At 41.0% G+C, this 17849-nt stretch overlaps 1 protein-coding gene across 2 annotated transcripts in view; it reads right to left on the bottom strand.

Moving 5' to 3' along the window:
* The window catches only part of MYH7B (myosin heavy chain 7B), a 64945-nt gene that overhangs the window by 34124 nt on the left and 12972 nt on the right, over nt 1-17849 (bottom strand). For both annotated transcript variants that reach the window (XM_054980149.1, XM_054980148.1), the window contains exons 6-16: nt 17548-17575; nt 14770-14866; nt 13963-13986; nt 11699-11791; nt 9218-9281; nt 9023-9121; nt 4574-4677; nt 3778-3916; nt 3397-3515; nt 2360-2509; nt 602-772 (exon numbers count right to left, since the gene is read on the bottom strand). In XM_054980149.1, coding sequence (XP_054836124.1) covers nt 602-772; nt 2360-2509; nt 3397-3515; nt 3778-3916; nt 4574-4677; nt 9023-9121; nt 9218-9281; nt 11699-11791; nt 13963-13986; nt 14770-14866; nt 17548-17575 — 1088 coding nt within the window. The remainder of the gene's footprint in view (nt 1-601; nt 773-2359; nt 2510-3396; nt 3516-3777; nt 3917-4573; nt 4678-9022; nt 9122-9217; nt 9282-11698; nt 11792-13962; nt 13987-14769; nt 14867-17547; nt 17576-17849) is intronic.

The raw sequence follows: 17849 nt of genomic DNA, 5'->3' as shown, positions 1-17849 counted from the left end.
CTTGTACCTCTCAGTTACTTTCAGCCATAGTATCCTTTATACCTTGAAAATCTTGTTGATCTTTAAGGTGCTACTAGACTTGAATTTTGCTCTTCTGCTGCAGACCAACACGGCTACGCATCTGAAACTATCTTTTTATTGTTATTTGCCAATGGGAAGTAGATATCTAATCTTATGGAGCGTCACTTCTGTCTGTCCATTGATTCCGATTGATTTAAGCAGGAATAATTCTTATGGGATTGCATGTAAATTGCCCCTTTTGCTGCTGGAAATCTATTACAGTTTGTGGTGATGTGTTTCAAGTAAGTGTCTCTGGAACTGAACCTATTCTGAGCATTAGGAACTGCTGGCTAGAAATAATGGGACCGGTTTTCAGTTAGAAAAGAAAAGAATTGGCCAATGTGGTTAAGAAGAAAAAAGGGAAATTATTTTTCTTTGTTGTAACAGGACTGGCCAGCCATAGTTGCTCTTCTGGCAGATTGGTTGGAAGCCAGAGCACACCAGAACAGGACATCACAACAACATACATATCCTACATCTCTTTCAAGTACACATGTCCTCATTCATCTATATTTACTGCACAATCATCGCCCAGCTTTACCTTTTCAATCAGATCAATGCAAGCCTGCAAGTCCAGGCCAAAGTCAATGAAGACCCATTCAATCCCTTCCTTCTTGTATTCTTCTTGTTCCAGCACAAACATATGGTGATTGAAAAACTGTTGCAGCTTCTCATTCGTAAAGTTGATGCACAGCTGTTCAAAGCTGTTATACTGCAGGTGAAAAACGAAAGCCTGAGCACTTCAAAACTTCACAGTTTACACCCAAGGTGTTGCACCACCAATTACACATACATTTCTGGATGGCACGCCAGAGTGCGTTGAAGGGATACATTCCGGCTAAACAAAACTGAAATGGCTACCCACAGGACTGTCCATGAGATACAAGAATAGCAAGTGTTTTTATTTTGGTGGAATTCCATACCATACATTCACAAATGTAGGTGCACATCCACATAGGTTAAATATACCTGGTTCTGGTAGCATAACTCTTGGCACTGCATCTTCAGCAAAAAGCAGCCTGTAATTGCTTTTTTTTTAGAAAATAGTGCACTATGGCTACATGTGTGATCCTACATCTAAACTTGTACCCTTCAGATGTGTACCTATCTGCATGGCTGAAAGCAAGATAATAAATCCAAAAGTGCACAATCCATGGACAACACAGAATATAAGGAAACCATGGATGTGAAATGGTGAGAGAATACTGTCACTATTAATCAACCGATATCACATTTATTGTATGGCCAGTGAAATGTTCTGTGATTATGTGAGTAATCTCAATGGATGGAAAAGCAGGATAAAAAATATTTAAGTTAAGTACATAAACGTTATTGGTGGGATGCATTAATGGTGAGAACACAACTTGGGGCACCTCAATAGCACATATATAAAATGGCACCTCAACAGCACATATATAAAATGGGAACCTTCAATGGCAATGCTGAGAATTCCCATCCCGTGAGGGGTGGGAACTCTATATAGGACTCTTACAGAGAATTCTCAGCACCCTCACCAATCTACGATTCTCAGAATTCTTGGGAGTTAGCTGTGACAGCTCAATGGTAACACTAATTATACATTTTAGTAGAGATACGTCCTTCAAATTAATCACCATATCCTAAAACGAACTCACAACATTGGCAAAATAAGGGTATGGTGGGGTGTTATCTTGCTACTAATTTTCATCATTTATAGTAACAGTGCAATATTTGACTGTAAGCCTATATAAAGGGACATTGGGTTTATTGTTCAGATTTGATTGTACAGGGTTTAGGGTTTAGGCACCTGATAAAATAGTGAACGTTCTTGTTTTTATTATAATATGCTGAAATAAATTTCATGGTGATTTCACAACTGACAGCCAGTTTGGTGTAGTGGTTAAGAGCGTAGGACTCTAATCTGGAGAACCGGGTTTGATTCCCCACTCCTCCACTTGAAGCCAGCTGGGTGACCTTGGGTCAGTCACAGCTCCTAGGAGCTCTCTCAGCCCCACCTGCAATATAGGGTGTTTTGTTATGGGGATAATAAATAATAACATACTTTGTAAACCGCTCTAAGTGGGCATTAAGTTGTCCTGAAGGGTGGTATATAAATTGAATGTTGTTATTATTATTATTATTATTTAAAAATGGTTGCATGAGCAGCTGGAACTAGCATGACAGCAACTTTTTTGGACAGAGGACGGTTATGAGTGGAGTGTGTCATAAGTTTTGTGGAGAAAATAAACTGCATTAGCAGGCCTTTTGTCTCCTTATGCAATGTACTGTTGTGGTTCTAAAGGTCAATCTTTAAACCTACCTCAAAGATCTCGAAGCCTGCTATGTCCAGAACTCCAATGAAGAACTGCCTGGCCAGTTTAGTATCCAAAGTTTTGTTAATACGGAAAACCAGCCACTTGAACATGCGGTCATAAGTGGCTTTGGCCAAGGCACCAACTGCATACACCACCTGCAAATGAGAACGTAGCAACAGCAGATCAGAATAAATTGTTGTTTTCTTCTGATTACATTACATGGTTAAACACAAATTAATGAGGTGATTATTTCAGTCAATATGGATCAATATGAGTTTGGCAATTTCTAGTTCAATAGTGACTTTCATACTCCATGGAATAGTTTCTGGGAATCCAACAGTGAAATCCTAAGCAATTACACCCTTCTAAGCCCATTGACATCAATAGATATAGAAGGGTGTAACTCTGCTTAGCATGGGACTGTAAGGCTGCTATCTTGTGCATATTTACTTCTGAGTAAGCCCCTTTGAATTCATTTGGAGTTACATCTAAGCAAGCTTGCATAGGATTTTGCTGTATATCTCACTGGTATCATCGACCATTTAATTCCAGTCAGTTTGAGGGACAGTCATTTACAAGGAATGGATTAGCATCACAAGTATTATACTCATAGTCATATTGACAATGACACTGTCAAGTCAATGGAGTAGTATTGGTACAACACAAAAGGAAAAGTGTAATCCAGTCTTCGTACAAGAAATATTACACAAGATAACGGTTTGGATCCAACCTGCTTTTTTGCTCAATCTCACTCAATTCTCCTCCTTTCTACAGTCGCAGTCACACATTATCCCAGCACAGCCTTTTGGGTGGCCAAAGAGGAACCCCTCCACCTTTTCTTCACCAAAAGAAAACATGGGTGGGTCTAACACAATAAATAATTGTGCTATATATTTTCCACAAGCCTTAGTATACAGATACAAATGTCAGTCTTGTAAGGTCATCACATCGCACAAGCTTTCTGCAGGGTCGGCAACTAGCAGATTCCAAGTAAGATGGGAGGAGTCAGAACAGATACCGCCCCCGCCCCCCCAACACTTACCTGTTCTACATTCTGACCTTTGGTCACATATTCATTTCCCACTTTTACTCGAGGGTGAAGGAGCCCCTTGATCAGATCAGCTGAGCTGATTCCCATGAGGTAAGAGGATTTATCAGCACCTACGACAGAACAAAATGTAGACATCAGAAAGTAATGAGTGAGAAAACGAGCTTCTGTCATTCACAGCGCAGAGCTACACTTTCAATGAACTTAGAAGACGTAACTCTATTTGAATTGCTCTGCAAGAAGCACTTGGCTGTTAGCTAGTAAGGCCTTCTTTTCGTTATCATTATCATTATTATTTAAAAAATGATCCGGTAAAAGTACAAGAACTGCAAACCAATGCTGCACTGGTTTGACTCACGCAGATAAGGCCCTTACTTTCAGTGCCTTCCGCCTCTGCCTGTTCCTCACGCTGCTTCTGCTTGAACTTCATGTTGCCAAAATGCATGATGGCTCCCACTATTTTATAGCAGCCATATTTCTCTTCAGGGCTGAAGCCCAGAATGTCCATTGCATGCTGTAGAAGGAAACAAACAAGATGTGAGCATCACAACAGACCCACACTTTCAGTACAAAGAAAGGAAAGACCTCGGCATCTACTGGTCCTATTTTGCTAGTCCAGAACTGGGACGCTCCTCTGAACTCCCAGCTTGCTTGCTTTTAAAAGGTAAGTCTCTGACCCTTTTTGTCATAGAGATGTGTCTTTCTCCTGATATATACGTAACAAATGGAACCAGAGGCTTACTTAAAAGAGGAGGAGGAAGAAGAAAAAAGAAGCTGAGAATTCAGTATAGTGAGATGTCAATCATGATTTTTTGTTAAAGCCCCAGAAAGCCCTCTTGGGCAAGAGGTGGAATGGTAGCCCAGGAGAGCTGAGGCTAGAAGTCATGCACAATAGCAATGAAAGCTTATACAGAGAATGATCACTGTGTGGAAGCAGCATCTGTCACTTTGATGTGTAAGAATACTTAAAACAGATGCAAGCAAAAATGCAGGACACAACCCATTCAGATTAAGCACTTTAAAGACCCATTGTTTTCAGTGGGAAAGCACATGGTTAAATGTTTCCATTAAAATGAATGGAGCTCAAAACTGCTTACAACCAAGATTGTATCCAGGCTTCACAAAGATATCTTGTTGCCTAACTTGATTACACAGTGAATAAAATACATACATCTGTCAACATGAGCTCTTCTCCATCATCCAGGTTGTCCACAGTTGTTACACCTTGCGAGCAGAAGTGATAGTCATAGGGGTTGGAAGACAGCAAAAGCATATCTGGAAAGGAACAGACAGGGATTGAACTTTATGCTTTGTGATATGCCTTGGGAAATAAGCCCAATTTGAACTAGAGGACTGATGGAAAGGAAGCAGGGACATGCCTTGTGCAATCTAAATTTGCCTTTTTTACACAGAAGTAAGACTACAGAACCAGCCAGTTTTAAATGGACTTCACAAGTTTTTAATTCTACAATTATTTATTTATTTAAATTAATTTTACCGAGCAAGTTATTTATTTCTTCAGCCATGTTGCTGGCTATTTATACTAGGTAGTGTTGATTTTTGCATTTTCATGAAAATGTAATAAGCCAAAAATAGATTACAGCATTTGGTACCTCAAAGAAGATGACAGCTCTATTCTATAGCCGTTGTCTCATTCGTGAAGAGGTCCTTGTCTGTACAAATCTCATCTTTTGTCTGCTAAATGCAAGCAAGCCACATCCAAGGAAGAACCGAACTCCTATGGCACACATCTTGCTGGCAAAGCAGAGGCACACAAGCATAAAACATGCTGGGCACATATGTTTTGTATGTCAGGTGTTGGCTCTCAAGTACAAACTGTGATATATGAATCATTCCTAATTCCCACATGTATCTAAGTTTGCAACCATGACTATAAAGTTATCTTTCTTCCCTCTCACAGATGGGATTTTACCATGCTACTGTGCATTAAGCTGATCTGGGCTGTTCCCCAGTGCATTTCCTGGATTGCAGCTGCCCCCCCACTACCATTATTTTCGGCTTTAGTAGGCCATCCACAGTATGCATAAATGCAAGTAACATTGTCAACAAATTAAAAGCATTTTTCCTGTGAACTCCTGGCAGCCATTACCTAGGCAGGACATAGGAAAAAACCAAGGTAAGTGTAGCAGGATCCTACTAGTTGCCTCAGCAACACAACTAGCTTAGGAGCATCACATCTCTGTCATGTGGTTACTAAAAAGACTTGTGAATGGCACTCTCTCATTAGGGCTATAGCCAGGGAGGAGCTAGTGGATATACTCCTAGTCCCCATCCCCCAGCATTGCTTTGTTCAACATTTTTTAAATGACCTTTTTCATTTGTGACCTGTCACTTTAAAGAATGAGAGCTTGTTTTTAAGTATAGGGAAACAATCTGGTTTACAAAGTCTCTCTTGAATGACTAGAAAGCATGGCAAAGAGCTAGGGTAATTTATGGAGATAATTATGTATTGAAAGACAGTGTTCAGAACAAGAGGGTGAAAAGTTCTGCTTGTTCTTATTTATCCTATATGTTTCTTAACACTAAATGTTCATGGTCTTGAAATACTCATAGGCTCTTGTGCTTGCCATTAGCATTCCAGAAGATACTACTGGTTATCAGAAAGTCATTTTCCATCCATTTCTTTGAAGCCCCATCTAAAAATGTGGCAGTACCACCTAGGAAGATTGTCCATGACCCTGTTCCATTAGCTATCTTTGGAATACTCTTGGGCTGCTGACAGATTTAGAAGTGGTCAGCCTTGGTCTTGTGACCACCAGATAAAATTACTGCTCTGCAGAGCTCTCCAAACCTGCCTAATATGGAATTGTTTTGTCACCCAAGAGCAAGAGCAACCCAGATTCTTTAATGCCACAGGAGGCATCTCTGCGGTTGGAAAAGGGTTCACCTATGTTTCCTGTTTCATAATATCTGTTTCCGAGCTTGAAAAGTGCCTCAAGTGCAGATCATAGAAGGACTGGGTGTGAGCATTCTTTGGCAAAGATGCTCTCCTCTTTCAGAGAGATCCGATGGGCAGTTGCTTATATAAAAGGCTTCTCTGCATACAATGTTACTTGTAGGAACAAAACAATGAGGGAGGGGAAGGGTACAAATGGGATACATTTCTGTAAACAGAAAGGTTACCGGAGCCAAGCAGTTTAATCCAGCACATACTTCTACACAGCTAGTTCCATCTAGGGTTAGCATGCTGGTCAATTGACCAATCAAATATGATAAAATATTCCTTGAAGCCAAGAATACCAAAGTGAAGGTGGCAACTCACTTTTTAAAATTTCTTAATGGCATCATTTGCACATAAAACCTCTGCTAAAATTACCTGTTCTATCTGATATGTCAGAGGATTCCCCTGGATCATCACTGGCCGTTTCCACATGGCTTACCTTCTTCCGAAAACTTCCGAAAAACAGCATCTTTGTACACTGTTATCGCGCAAAATCGCGCGAGAAGACACTGTCTTCTGCAATAACAGCATCTTCCTGGTGCGATTTCGCACGCCAGTTTTCAGAAGTTTTCGGAAGAAGGTAAGCCGTGTGGAAATGGCCACTGTCTTGTATAAAGATTTCAGATCAATAAAAATTAAGAAATTTAAAAGAGATGACTTCAATTATGTTAATAAAAATGCATACCCTTAGTTAAACAAAGACAGCAAGTTTTCAAGAAATTTCTAGTTTTCCATCGGAAAGTGAATTTATTTGCATGTAACCAAGTCAGAAGTAAGTGTTGTCTGCCCCCTAGCTTTGCAGCTGTTGGGACAAACCTAGAAGCAAAGCAAAAAGCTTCTCTTAACAGCCATTAGCTATATCTGCAGGGATTCCCACACAGGCTTTGCTTTTGTTTTTTAAAATAGCTGGTGTGGGTTTGCATTATTTGCTTTAAATCCTCTCTTTAAAAATTTGCAACTGGAGGCTATCCTAGATATTTCAGGAAAAATGCCAAAGAGAATTCAATGAACTGTTCACGTTTATAGAAACCTCACCCAACACTGGCAAAAGTTCTAATGACTGATTTACAGTAATTGTAATGGCAATTAGTTACAGTAATGCAATTGTTTCACAGTGAGACTAGTTTCTTCTTCTAACGTGCTGTAGTGTTAGAATAATGATCTTGAATGTAGAAGGTTCAGGTTCAAATCCCCACTCTTCCAGGACGTAACTCTGCTCAGTATGGCACTATAACAGCGCCATCCCAAGCAGAGTTTCAGGCTTCTAAGGCCATTTACTTCAATGGGCTTAGAAGGATGTAACTCTCCTTGGGATGACACTTTTCTTCTCCCCAGCGAACACCCTAATACTCAGAGTTATTAATCAGAGCTGCAGAAAACTCATTAACATCAAAGGTACATTTTCTGATTCCTGTTATTGGTTCAAATACCAGACAAAGTGGGAAACAGTAAGTTGCCAGCACTGTGTCACAGTAAACCAGTATATTAAATATATAAAGTAAACAAACATTTATGACACTGGAGCTTCTGTCAAGCCCATCTGAACATTCTGAGAGCCACATTGGTGAAATAACATTTTTATTTGCACCTTTTAAAATAGAAATATATACCTAATACAAATACAATTATGTTCCCTTCTTTCCATATTGATTAGTTGCATCTTTAGCCAAAGGGAAGATATGCAGACATTAAGGGTATACTTGGTGGTGGAGAGTGCAGTCAAGTCATAGCTGACTTATGACGACGCCTGGTGGGGTTTTCATGGTAGGAGGTGATTTGCCATTGCCTCCCATCCAATTACTAGCCAGAGCCAACCCTGCTTAGCTTCCAAGATTTGACAAGATCAGGCTTGCCTGGGTTATCCAGGTCAGGTCAATTGTATACTTACTTACTCATTCATCAAAATATTCATATCCCACATTTCTTCATGGCTCAAGGCAGCTTATAAATCACAATTAAACTTATCACAACTTCAACCCAAATAATAAAACTCCAAAGGATCCACTACTCCCATTCGCCTCACTTGTAGATGTAATAAATAAATAAACAAACACTTGCTTTGGCCTGTATCATTTTAACACATAATCCTTGCAGATGCATTTGAACACCTTAGCCCTTTTAAGTTGTTCTGTTCTACCACATCTGTGGAAAGTACACACTACAGGTAATTCCCCCAATACATGCCATCACCATTTTGTCTGAAGGGACACCATGCATATTTTTAGCCTATGAAAATATGCACATTGCCATTTTCAGACAGAACAGCAATTGTGCGTATTGGGAGGATTACGCATAGCACATTCTTCCCATACATATGGTGAAATGCAACGAGTGGCAGGAACTTTTGTCTACTTAGAAATTGCCCTTTGTTCTGAACAGCATCCATAGGAACCTAATCAGTCCATTGGGATATTAGCTAGAAAACTGAGCCCATTCAGAAATGTACTACTATAAAGCACTAATGCCAATGGCACAAACATAGGATTAACCTGACTTTCAAAGGCATGAACAGTTATAGCTTCTGTTGATCTGGACAGCAGCTGCAGTTGTTCAACAACCCAGGATTGCAGACTGCTGGGCAATTCTGTTCTGCAGTTCTGTGCCAGTTTTCCCTGATTGTCAGATTCCACTGCACATTATTTTAAGGCTTATTATTACCTTGGAGCTCTGGTTTCTTTCCAGAAAGGATTTGATAGTAAATGTGGTAGCTTCTCTCTCCTGGCTGCTGGAAAATCACTCTTGATTTTTCCAGCAGATCTAGAAACAAAGACAAGAAGTTGTATTATGGGGCTATTTTATTATATCGAACAATATTCTGATGTCATTTGACAATGGCGTTAGCCATTTACTCACAGATGTCAATGTCAGCAGAAGCCAGCTTCCCCGAAGGACCAAAATGGATGCGGATGAACTTGCCCTAAGATGTGACAGCAAAGAAGCTAGTTTATATATTGCACCACTTAATAAGGGCATTTGCTAATAACCTGACAGATCTGAAAGCGTTCTTTGCATCTTACTTTTTCTTGCATGGGTGTTAATTGCATTACATTGTTCTGGATGACTCTGATCAGGCCTGATTCAGATACAGGTGTGTACTTTAGAAGCCCTAAGCATCTAGTTGGCTTTCCTATATCAGTTCATTTAGCTCCTGGCAAGAGGTACATCTATGGTTGTTTTCACACAGCCAGTCTTTCCTGTCCTTGTCCCACTTATTGTGTGTGTTTTGCTGAGTCGCTCTTGAAAACTCAGCATCCACACACACTTCCCAAAAGCACTTACCTTGCATTTTGTGGTCACAGGCAGCCTCAGCCCCTTTAAAAACAGCTTTGGAGGGGAGGTCAGGCACTTTCGTCACCATTGCCCACCTCCCTTTCAATTTTTTTTTTTTGCTCTGAGCATGTGTGTTCACATGCTGAGAGCTTGAGGGGGAGAAGCTGGATGGTGATCAGAGGGTTCCTCTAAGCGCTTTTCGCATTCACATGTCCAAGAATGAAGAAAAGGGGCTCTGTCAAGCCACACCAAAAGCAAACACCAGGGAAAGTGCGTTTGCTGAAGAAACACTTAAAAAACAGTCGGTAAACACCCTACACCCATTTTGAAAACAGAGACATCTGGAGTCAAGAGGAAAAGCTGCCAGCATTTGGTGAGTGGGCTGCCCCTTTAAGGACATGTGGAAACAGCTTCAGTGATATTTTAGGTTCGTTACCAGGTATAGTACACAAGTAATACTATTACAGATTCTCTATTTCCATTCTCAACTATTTAAAATGATTATTCAGCATTCTTAATATTAGCTCAGTCAACAGAAAATCAAACCATTCAGTATAACTGCTTAGATCTTTTTCTCTCTTTTGTATTCTTTTTTATTTTTTTCTTCTATTTCTTCTATGTCTCTGCCCTTTTTATTGGACTTGTAATTTTATTAATAAAATAAAAATTTACAAAAAGGATTTTAAAAAATTAACTGCTTAGATCATTAAAGGAGTTCAAGAAAATATCTTACCCCAGAGATAAGAGGGGTCGTAGGCAGGGAGCCCCTTCTAAGAAGAAGCTCCCGATCAGTTCAGCTTCTTATATTTATAGGGTTTCAGAATCATCTCCCAGCAATAAGTAATTGTCCCACTTGATAAGGGCTCATATTCTTGGCTAACTAATTATCTTATAACTTCAAACACCAGACACGGTTATCTCTATTTGAAAACTTTTAAAATATAAAAACTTTTTAAAATAAAAAAAATTGTTAGTTCATTCTTATTACCTTTTATCTTACCAAAGTCTATGTAAAATTAGTAATCACAAGTTTCTCATATATATGAATTTATTTTGGCCTCTCAACTAATACAGTCATCCTTAAATCATATCTTTACTTCTGTGAAGCTAGACATTTCTGACATTCTCAAACGCTCTCTGCATCTGAGCCTTGATACACAATATTTTATTGTTATGGGTTAGACAGCTTTTCTAATCTACACAAGGCCATACAACTGTGTTACTCCTCTGTCTCATGCCACTTTCCAAGGTTGTTCTATTCTGGGCCTCCAGACTGCTTTTGTCTAGCTATGGGGCCACGCTAGCTCTGTTTCTGGATGCAAAGACTTCTTCTATGATCTTCTTGGTCAAATCCAGCAACAGTTTACCTATATTTTTGGCTGTATCCAGGACAACATGTGCAAGGCGGGGTACATATATCACTTCTCCATTCTATACATGCAACCAAAAAGATGCTAGAGCTTTTCTAAGGAATCCTTTGTCAACTGAAGTTACTTACAACATAAGTTGTCTTATGAACTGTCAGACCATTGGTATCTTCAACCTTGTCTATTTTATTGCAAATAGCAGTGGCTCCCCAAGCCTCAGAAAGAGGTCCTTCTGGACCTATACTCAATAACCCTCTAATCTGGACCTGGAGAGGATTGAGCTTCATGCAAATGTGCTCCTCCACTAAGCTATGGCCCACCCCATTTGGCCCAAAGGATGTTTTACATAGTCATTTAATTTCTAGTGACTTCCTCATAAGAGAACACGGTGGTCACTGGTTCCAATTCTAAGAATGCTTTTCTGGGAGTAAGCCCCATCAAACAACTTGAGGCTTACTTCCAAGTGAACCAGCTTAGCTCGCTCTCTTCCTGAGAGTCTGTTGTTTTTAAGACCACAGTGCTCTTATATAATCAGTTACACCAGGCAAGAATCAAATTGATAGATAAGGAGTATGTTTGCTTCATATGCATCAGTCAATTATATTACATAATTCTCTATATATTCATCAACCATATCCACATGCGTATGATCTGTATAAATTCTATATGTTGACACATTAGCTTTGACTATACTTACAAACCGTGAGGAATTGTCATTTCTCAAAGTTTTGGCATTGCCAAAGGCTTCCATAGCTGGGTTAGCCTCAATGATTTGATCTTCAAGGGTACCCTAAGAGATACAACCAGAGAATCATTCATATCCCCGGTGGTTACCCTGAATGGTAATTTTATTCAGAAATTAGTGGCAGATATGCGGTGCTAGAATTATCGAATATACAATTTCAGGGAAAGGGAAGCCCTACAGGTCTAATAAAACTCATAAATACTAAACCAGCACCTCATGGAATGTCACTAATGTGCTAGGTTTTTACATGAGAGCAGAATTAAAATATTGTGTAGTAAAGTCTAGAATTTTACCACCACGTTTCATATAATATGTGTGGCATCTCTGTAGGAACTGCACCAATCCATGAAACAAATGGTGAAGCCCTTTGCCTAGTGTAACCACTATATGTCATATAATGTCCATAATGGCTCTCCTAGGAATATTTTTTATATTCATGAACTTGACAGCCAACATGCTGTAGTGGTTAGAGTCTCAGATCAGGATCTGGGAGACCCAAGTTGAAATCCCCATTCTGTTATGGAAGCTCACTGGGTGATTTTGGGCCAGCCATTCTCTCTCATCTTTAACCTAGTTATGGTTGTGAGGATAAAACAGGGGAAGGAAGAATGATGTCATAATAAGTCCATTCAAGTGAGTCCTCTTTGGGAAGAAAAGCAGGGGAGAAATGTCAAAACAAATAAAGTGATTGTTGAGGCTAGGTATGATTTTGTTAGATTGCTCTGGGCTGGACCAGACATTTATAATAAGTCCTTCATATGAATTGGCTTCCTGAACACAACCATGTGGAGAAAGAGATTACTGAGCTGTCATATCTGCCAGTATAAGGTGTGACTTGCATGAGTGAGGCGATTAATAAAGGGGCCTTATGACTCTTTTGAAGGGATAACTCTGTTTGCCCATGCTTCCAGTCATGGCTGAGTCGATGGGCTACTCTGTGTGGTGGAGGCTCAAACATCAGAACTAGCCCAGTAGTCTTTAGGAAAATCATTACCAGCCTTACTGAATACTTTGCTGTTTCCTGTTCTTTTTTCTTCATTTCCATTTTAATTAAAAGAACGATGAGTTGGCATGGATATTTGAATTTCTAATCTGAACTGACTATACTTATCATCTTATCTAGCACCAATGACAGGACACCATGCCTGCAAGTAAGCCTCTCCAGTTACCAGCTATGGCAAGGGCCACACTTGCACATTTGCTATAGTTGTAACAGGAGCACAATGTGTGCACCCTATGAATGTGCTTGCATTACAGCCATGGTATTTATTTTATTAAGATATATTATTTAGATATAGAGCCTGACTATTCCCTAAGGCACTACATTTCCATATCATCACCTTCATCCTCACAACAGTGCCATTATATAAGCCGGAAACCAAGAGCCTAACTATATGATACATTTCCTGTTCATGTCCTGGGTCAGCTCAACAGGCTTGGTCTGGGAGTTCAGTGTTCCTCAGTTCAGACTGGGGCCATAGTTCATAGGGAACAGGGGCTTAAGCACACACGCACACACGCACACACGCGCACACACACGATTTTCCAACTTGGCCTTGGGGAGCCACCATTTGCCCTACTGGAGAAACTTAATATGTAGTCCATCAGTACACATTATGTTTTCCCATTGGGGCTAATAGCAGCTCCCCCAGGGCAGCTTCAGGTTGGGAAAACAACATGAAATGGAAAGGCTTAAGCTCCCTGTCCCCATTTACCAAGGCCCCAATCTAATTTGGGTCCATGTACACCTGGGAAGCACAGAACTTGCAGCTCACATCTGTTGACCTTACTCAGGGACGTAAATGTATTGTGTAGTTAGGCTCTATTGACTTAGTGGGATTAGGGGTTGCCAACCCCGGATTGGAAAACTCCTGCGGATTTGAAGGTGGAGGCTGGGGATGGTAGGTTTGGGGAGCAGAGGAACCTCAGTGTAGTATAATGCCATAGGTTCCACCCATCAAAGCAGCCGTTTTCTCCTGGGGAAACTGATGCCTGTTTTCTGGAGAGCAGTTGTAGTTCCAGGAGATCCCCAGGCTCCACTCGAAGATTGGCAACCCTAGGTGGGCCTGCTGCAGAGATCTGCAGGAGCAATACGAGGTCATACATGTGGCAATTCATAATCTTGCAAGGATTACGCAAGGAGGATGGTGATCTTTCTTCCTCCAAACAGCAGACTTCTGCACACCCTGTATCAGCACTGTCTTTTTAACACTTACCCCAGTTTTAGTAGCAGGAGATTGCTAGGAAAAGATCAGAAAAACACATTTACAATTGCAGAAATAGAAAGTCAGAGTCAGAGCACATAAAGTTACTAGCTAAAGAGTAAGACATTCCATTTTTTTCCTCTAAGAATATCCAAAAAGTATTATCCATTCCAATCCAGAAAATATTAACAATTGAAAAAAAATACACCAAAATATGTTAAATAGATTAGATCAATAAAAGCATCAAGAAGCAAGAGAGTTAAAATTAAAAACCCAGGGAAGGAAAACAATGCTGGTGCATTTCTTTCTGCGTAACCAAGTCCAAAATCTATCAAGAAGAAAATAAACAACTGCAAAGATATCTAAAAAAAAAAAAAAAGCAAAAACAAAAGAAGAAGAGAAATAGTAAGTTGGAGAAGAAAGAAAACATACAAGATAAAAAAGAGTAAAAGGAAACAATATGGAAAACAGAGCAAGACCACAAAAAGCAAGGCTTAAAAGAAAGAGTTACAAACTGTCTTTGGGGTATTTTTACCCTCTTTTGAAAAGAAAAGGCATAGAGGTGAGAGGAAAGAGAGTCTTCAAAAATCCAGAAGCAGCCTCTGCATGGATCGCAGTGCCCACTTTTAAAACCTCTTTCCTCAAAAGCAACTGTTTCAAGCCTTGCTTGTTTCCAAATAAAAGAAAAGGCCAAGGCCAAGCACTCTGCCAAACACCAAAGTTCCAAAAAAAGACAAAAGAAAAAGAAAAAGAAAACAGGAACAAAGGAAACTGAAAACAGCAACCCAAAAAAAAGAGTTTTTCAAATGAGGGCCTTACTCCTTTCTTGCCCGGAGAGTCACCCAAGGCTGCGACAATGGCAAAGTATTGAATGACCCGCTTGGTGTTTACAGTCTTACCAGCACCAGATTCTCCGCTTAGAGCAATAAAAATACACAGGTCAAGCAAGTGAGGCAGCTACGGTCAAAGATTACACAGACACACACAGAAACAGACAGCCAACATCCCGACCACCCAGAAATGTGCAATACAGACGGGGATATGAGACTTCCCCTATGAGTCCTGAACTTTGGAGTGTTGGTTATTTAAATGGGTTTGCTGGCAATTGGCATGCACATACGCACTGCATCTGTACAAGACCTTTGATAAACAAAAGACGATACAGATCAAGATGGGTAGCCATGTTTGTCTGTCTGTAGCAGTAGAAAACAGCAAGAGTCCAGTAGCATCTATAAGACTAACAAAATTGGGGGTAAGGTATGAGCTTTTGTGAGTCACAGCTCACTTCTTCAGATATCTGAAGAAGTGAGCTGAGACTCACAAAAACTCATACCCTACCCCCAATTTTGTTAGTTTTATGGGGAAGGCAATGGCAAACCACCCCGTAAAAAGTCTGCCAAGAAAACGTCGTGGTGTGACGTCCCCCCATGGGTCAGTAATGATCCGGTGCTTGCACAGGGGACTACCTGTACCTTTATAGGTGCTAAAGGGCTATATGTGATGGAGGAAGCCTATCTAACATTGCTCCTGAAGGTACAGAAGATGCTGTGCATGCTGGCTTGATCTTTATTTCTGTCTGCAGCTCAAAGGGGCAGAGGCTGAAAACCTACACCTACACCATACTGGCTTGCAAAAATAAGTGGTCCTGAAAGACTCCCTTTGACCTCTGGGGAAAACAGAGAAAAGCAATAGAGAGGCTGCTCTCTTACTTTGAACCGACTGTATTTGAGAACACTGTAACTTTATACTGCCCGCACTCATAATATTTACTAGCTGTGCTTTCCATTGGAAGTGATTGACTAGGAATAGGGGGGAAAGCAGCTGCAGTTGAACCATTTTTTCTTAATAGGTCTGTTGGCCATCAGCAAGAGTAAGTGGGACATAAGTGGTCAGCAATCCTCCAGGAAAGGAAAGGCATGGCCGTGAGGAGGACATGCCAGGTGCTTGACTGGCAGGCTCTGCTCCCCGTCCACAGCACCTGGAGAACAATTGGGTTTCTTTTCTCACTTTCCTTTCATTCTCCACAACTACAGAGAAAGCACCATCATACTTCTGTCAAACAAAAAACACTTTCAAAAATCCCTGTATAAAGGAGGGCATGGAATTGAGATAGAGCTTCCTTTCTTTCCATCATAAAACCCAAGAAAACTTAGTTCACCCATATAATAAAAGAAAGCAGAAAGCCCCAAATTAGAGAAGTTGTGTCCCAAGCTCAGCTCAGCAGGGTGGCTCCAGGGTCTGCGCTTCCTTATCACACAAGCTAGTATCTCCCTCCTGTCTGCAAAGCCCTCTGGCACTAGACTGGCATTGATTTCATGCCTATAGTTAGCTGTTCTTCCATTGTAATCCCAGCACACAAAGAGCCACACTCATGGGGGGCGGGGGGGTGAGGCCTCTGCAGGACACAAGCCAAACATCTCAAGCTAACAGTCCCTGCTTTACCTAATTAGGCCATGGCCAGGGCTACACACATCAGGGGGTTTCTGGCAGCAGATAAAGCTTTATATAGCTTCCTTACCATGGCAATTTCAGTAGCGTGTCTTGCCCCCTTTTCTCTCTTCACAGTCTAGCCTCAGCTGCTTCTTTCCCAGTCTCTCATTTCTCCTCATATTTTTCCCTCTTGAGATCTGCCCATCTAATATTCTCTCCCTTCTTATGTCACTGTACCCCCAGCCATTCTGAAAACTCAGTTTTCTTCTTTCAAGCTATCATCAACAGGTATCACTGAAATTGCTTCCCTTTGCCCTCTCCAAACACACATACTGCCAGCCACCCAGCCTCTTTAGATTATTGCTCCAGAAGTTCCATGTGTTACTGTGATAGAACAATATTTTACTCTTCGAGTTCTAATTCACCCATCCAATGAAATGTAGCAACTTGGTCCCATTTAGAAGCCCACCAGGAACTTGACTTTTGCTCTCGACCAGTAGCTACAGTAAGGATTTGGCAAGCCTCTGACAAGACATAGCGCATGGCCAGCAGGTTAGAGCTTGGCTTGATGGGTCTCAGGAAGTGCAAGACTACCTCTAACTTCACTCAGGGCCAAGCTACACATGACGAATGACACTTGAACGGCAAGTGGATTGAGTGGAGGGCAAGTGAACAGGGAGAAGTAGACTTGCAGTTCAAGTGTCATTCGTCATGTGTAGCTTGGCCCTCAGCTTTGTTCATGGATGCCTCAGGATCTTTGCTTGGGAAATTGATCCATTTAATCAAGCTTCCTATCAGACATTTATGCCTTGAAACAATTAAACATGTTGCCCAAAGAAACAGATGGTGCAGACAGGAAGTATGAGAAACCACACACCAGCAGGAATTTTCTCTCCAACATTCATTGGCAGTATACTCTTGGGAGGGCTGTAGCAGCTGTTAGTTGATATACAGCAGCCAGAAAATCTGTCCTGGGTGTGTATGTAGGAACGATTAGGTGACAAATTGGAAGGGGAGGAGTGTCAAAAAGTACCCATGACCCCTAGATATTCTGTGATGTGACTAAACAACTTGACAGGAAGAGATGGAAAATTTCCTCTACCTAAAGTTCATTTCAGACTACAGGTACAAGATAATGGTCAAAAGAACAACAATATGTTCACTTACGTGATGAGCATGGACTGGTTCTCACGATCTGCAAGATAAGGGGCATCTGTTAGGATGCAAGTCACCACTTTGAGCATGGGATAACATGCCAATAAAAGCATGAGGGAAGTTGGGTTTAACACTCAGGCACACAGCCTCTACACTCAGGCACACAGCCTATACACTCAGGCACACAGCCTCCGGGGCCAGGGCCTTTTCGGTCCTGGCCCCAACCTGGTGGAACTCTCTGTCTGAGGACACTCAGGCCCGCCAGGATCTTGTATCATTTCAGCGGGCCTGCAAGATGGAGATGTTCCACCAGG

Source organism: Eublepharis macularius, chromosome 5, assembly GCF_028583425.1.
Source record: "Eublepharis macularius isolate TG4126 chromosome 5, MPM_Emac_v1.0, whole genome shotgun sequence".
NCBI lineage: Eukaryota > Metazoa > Chordata > Lepidosauria > Squamata > Eublepharidae > Eublepharis > Eublepharis macularius.
This window is presented reverse-complemented; position numbering and strand designations above follow the sequence as displayed.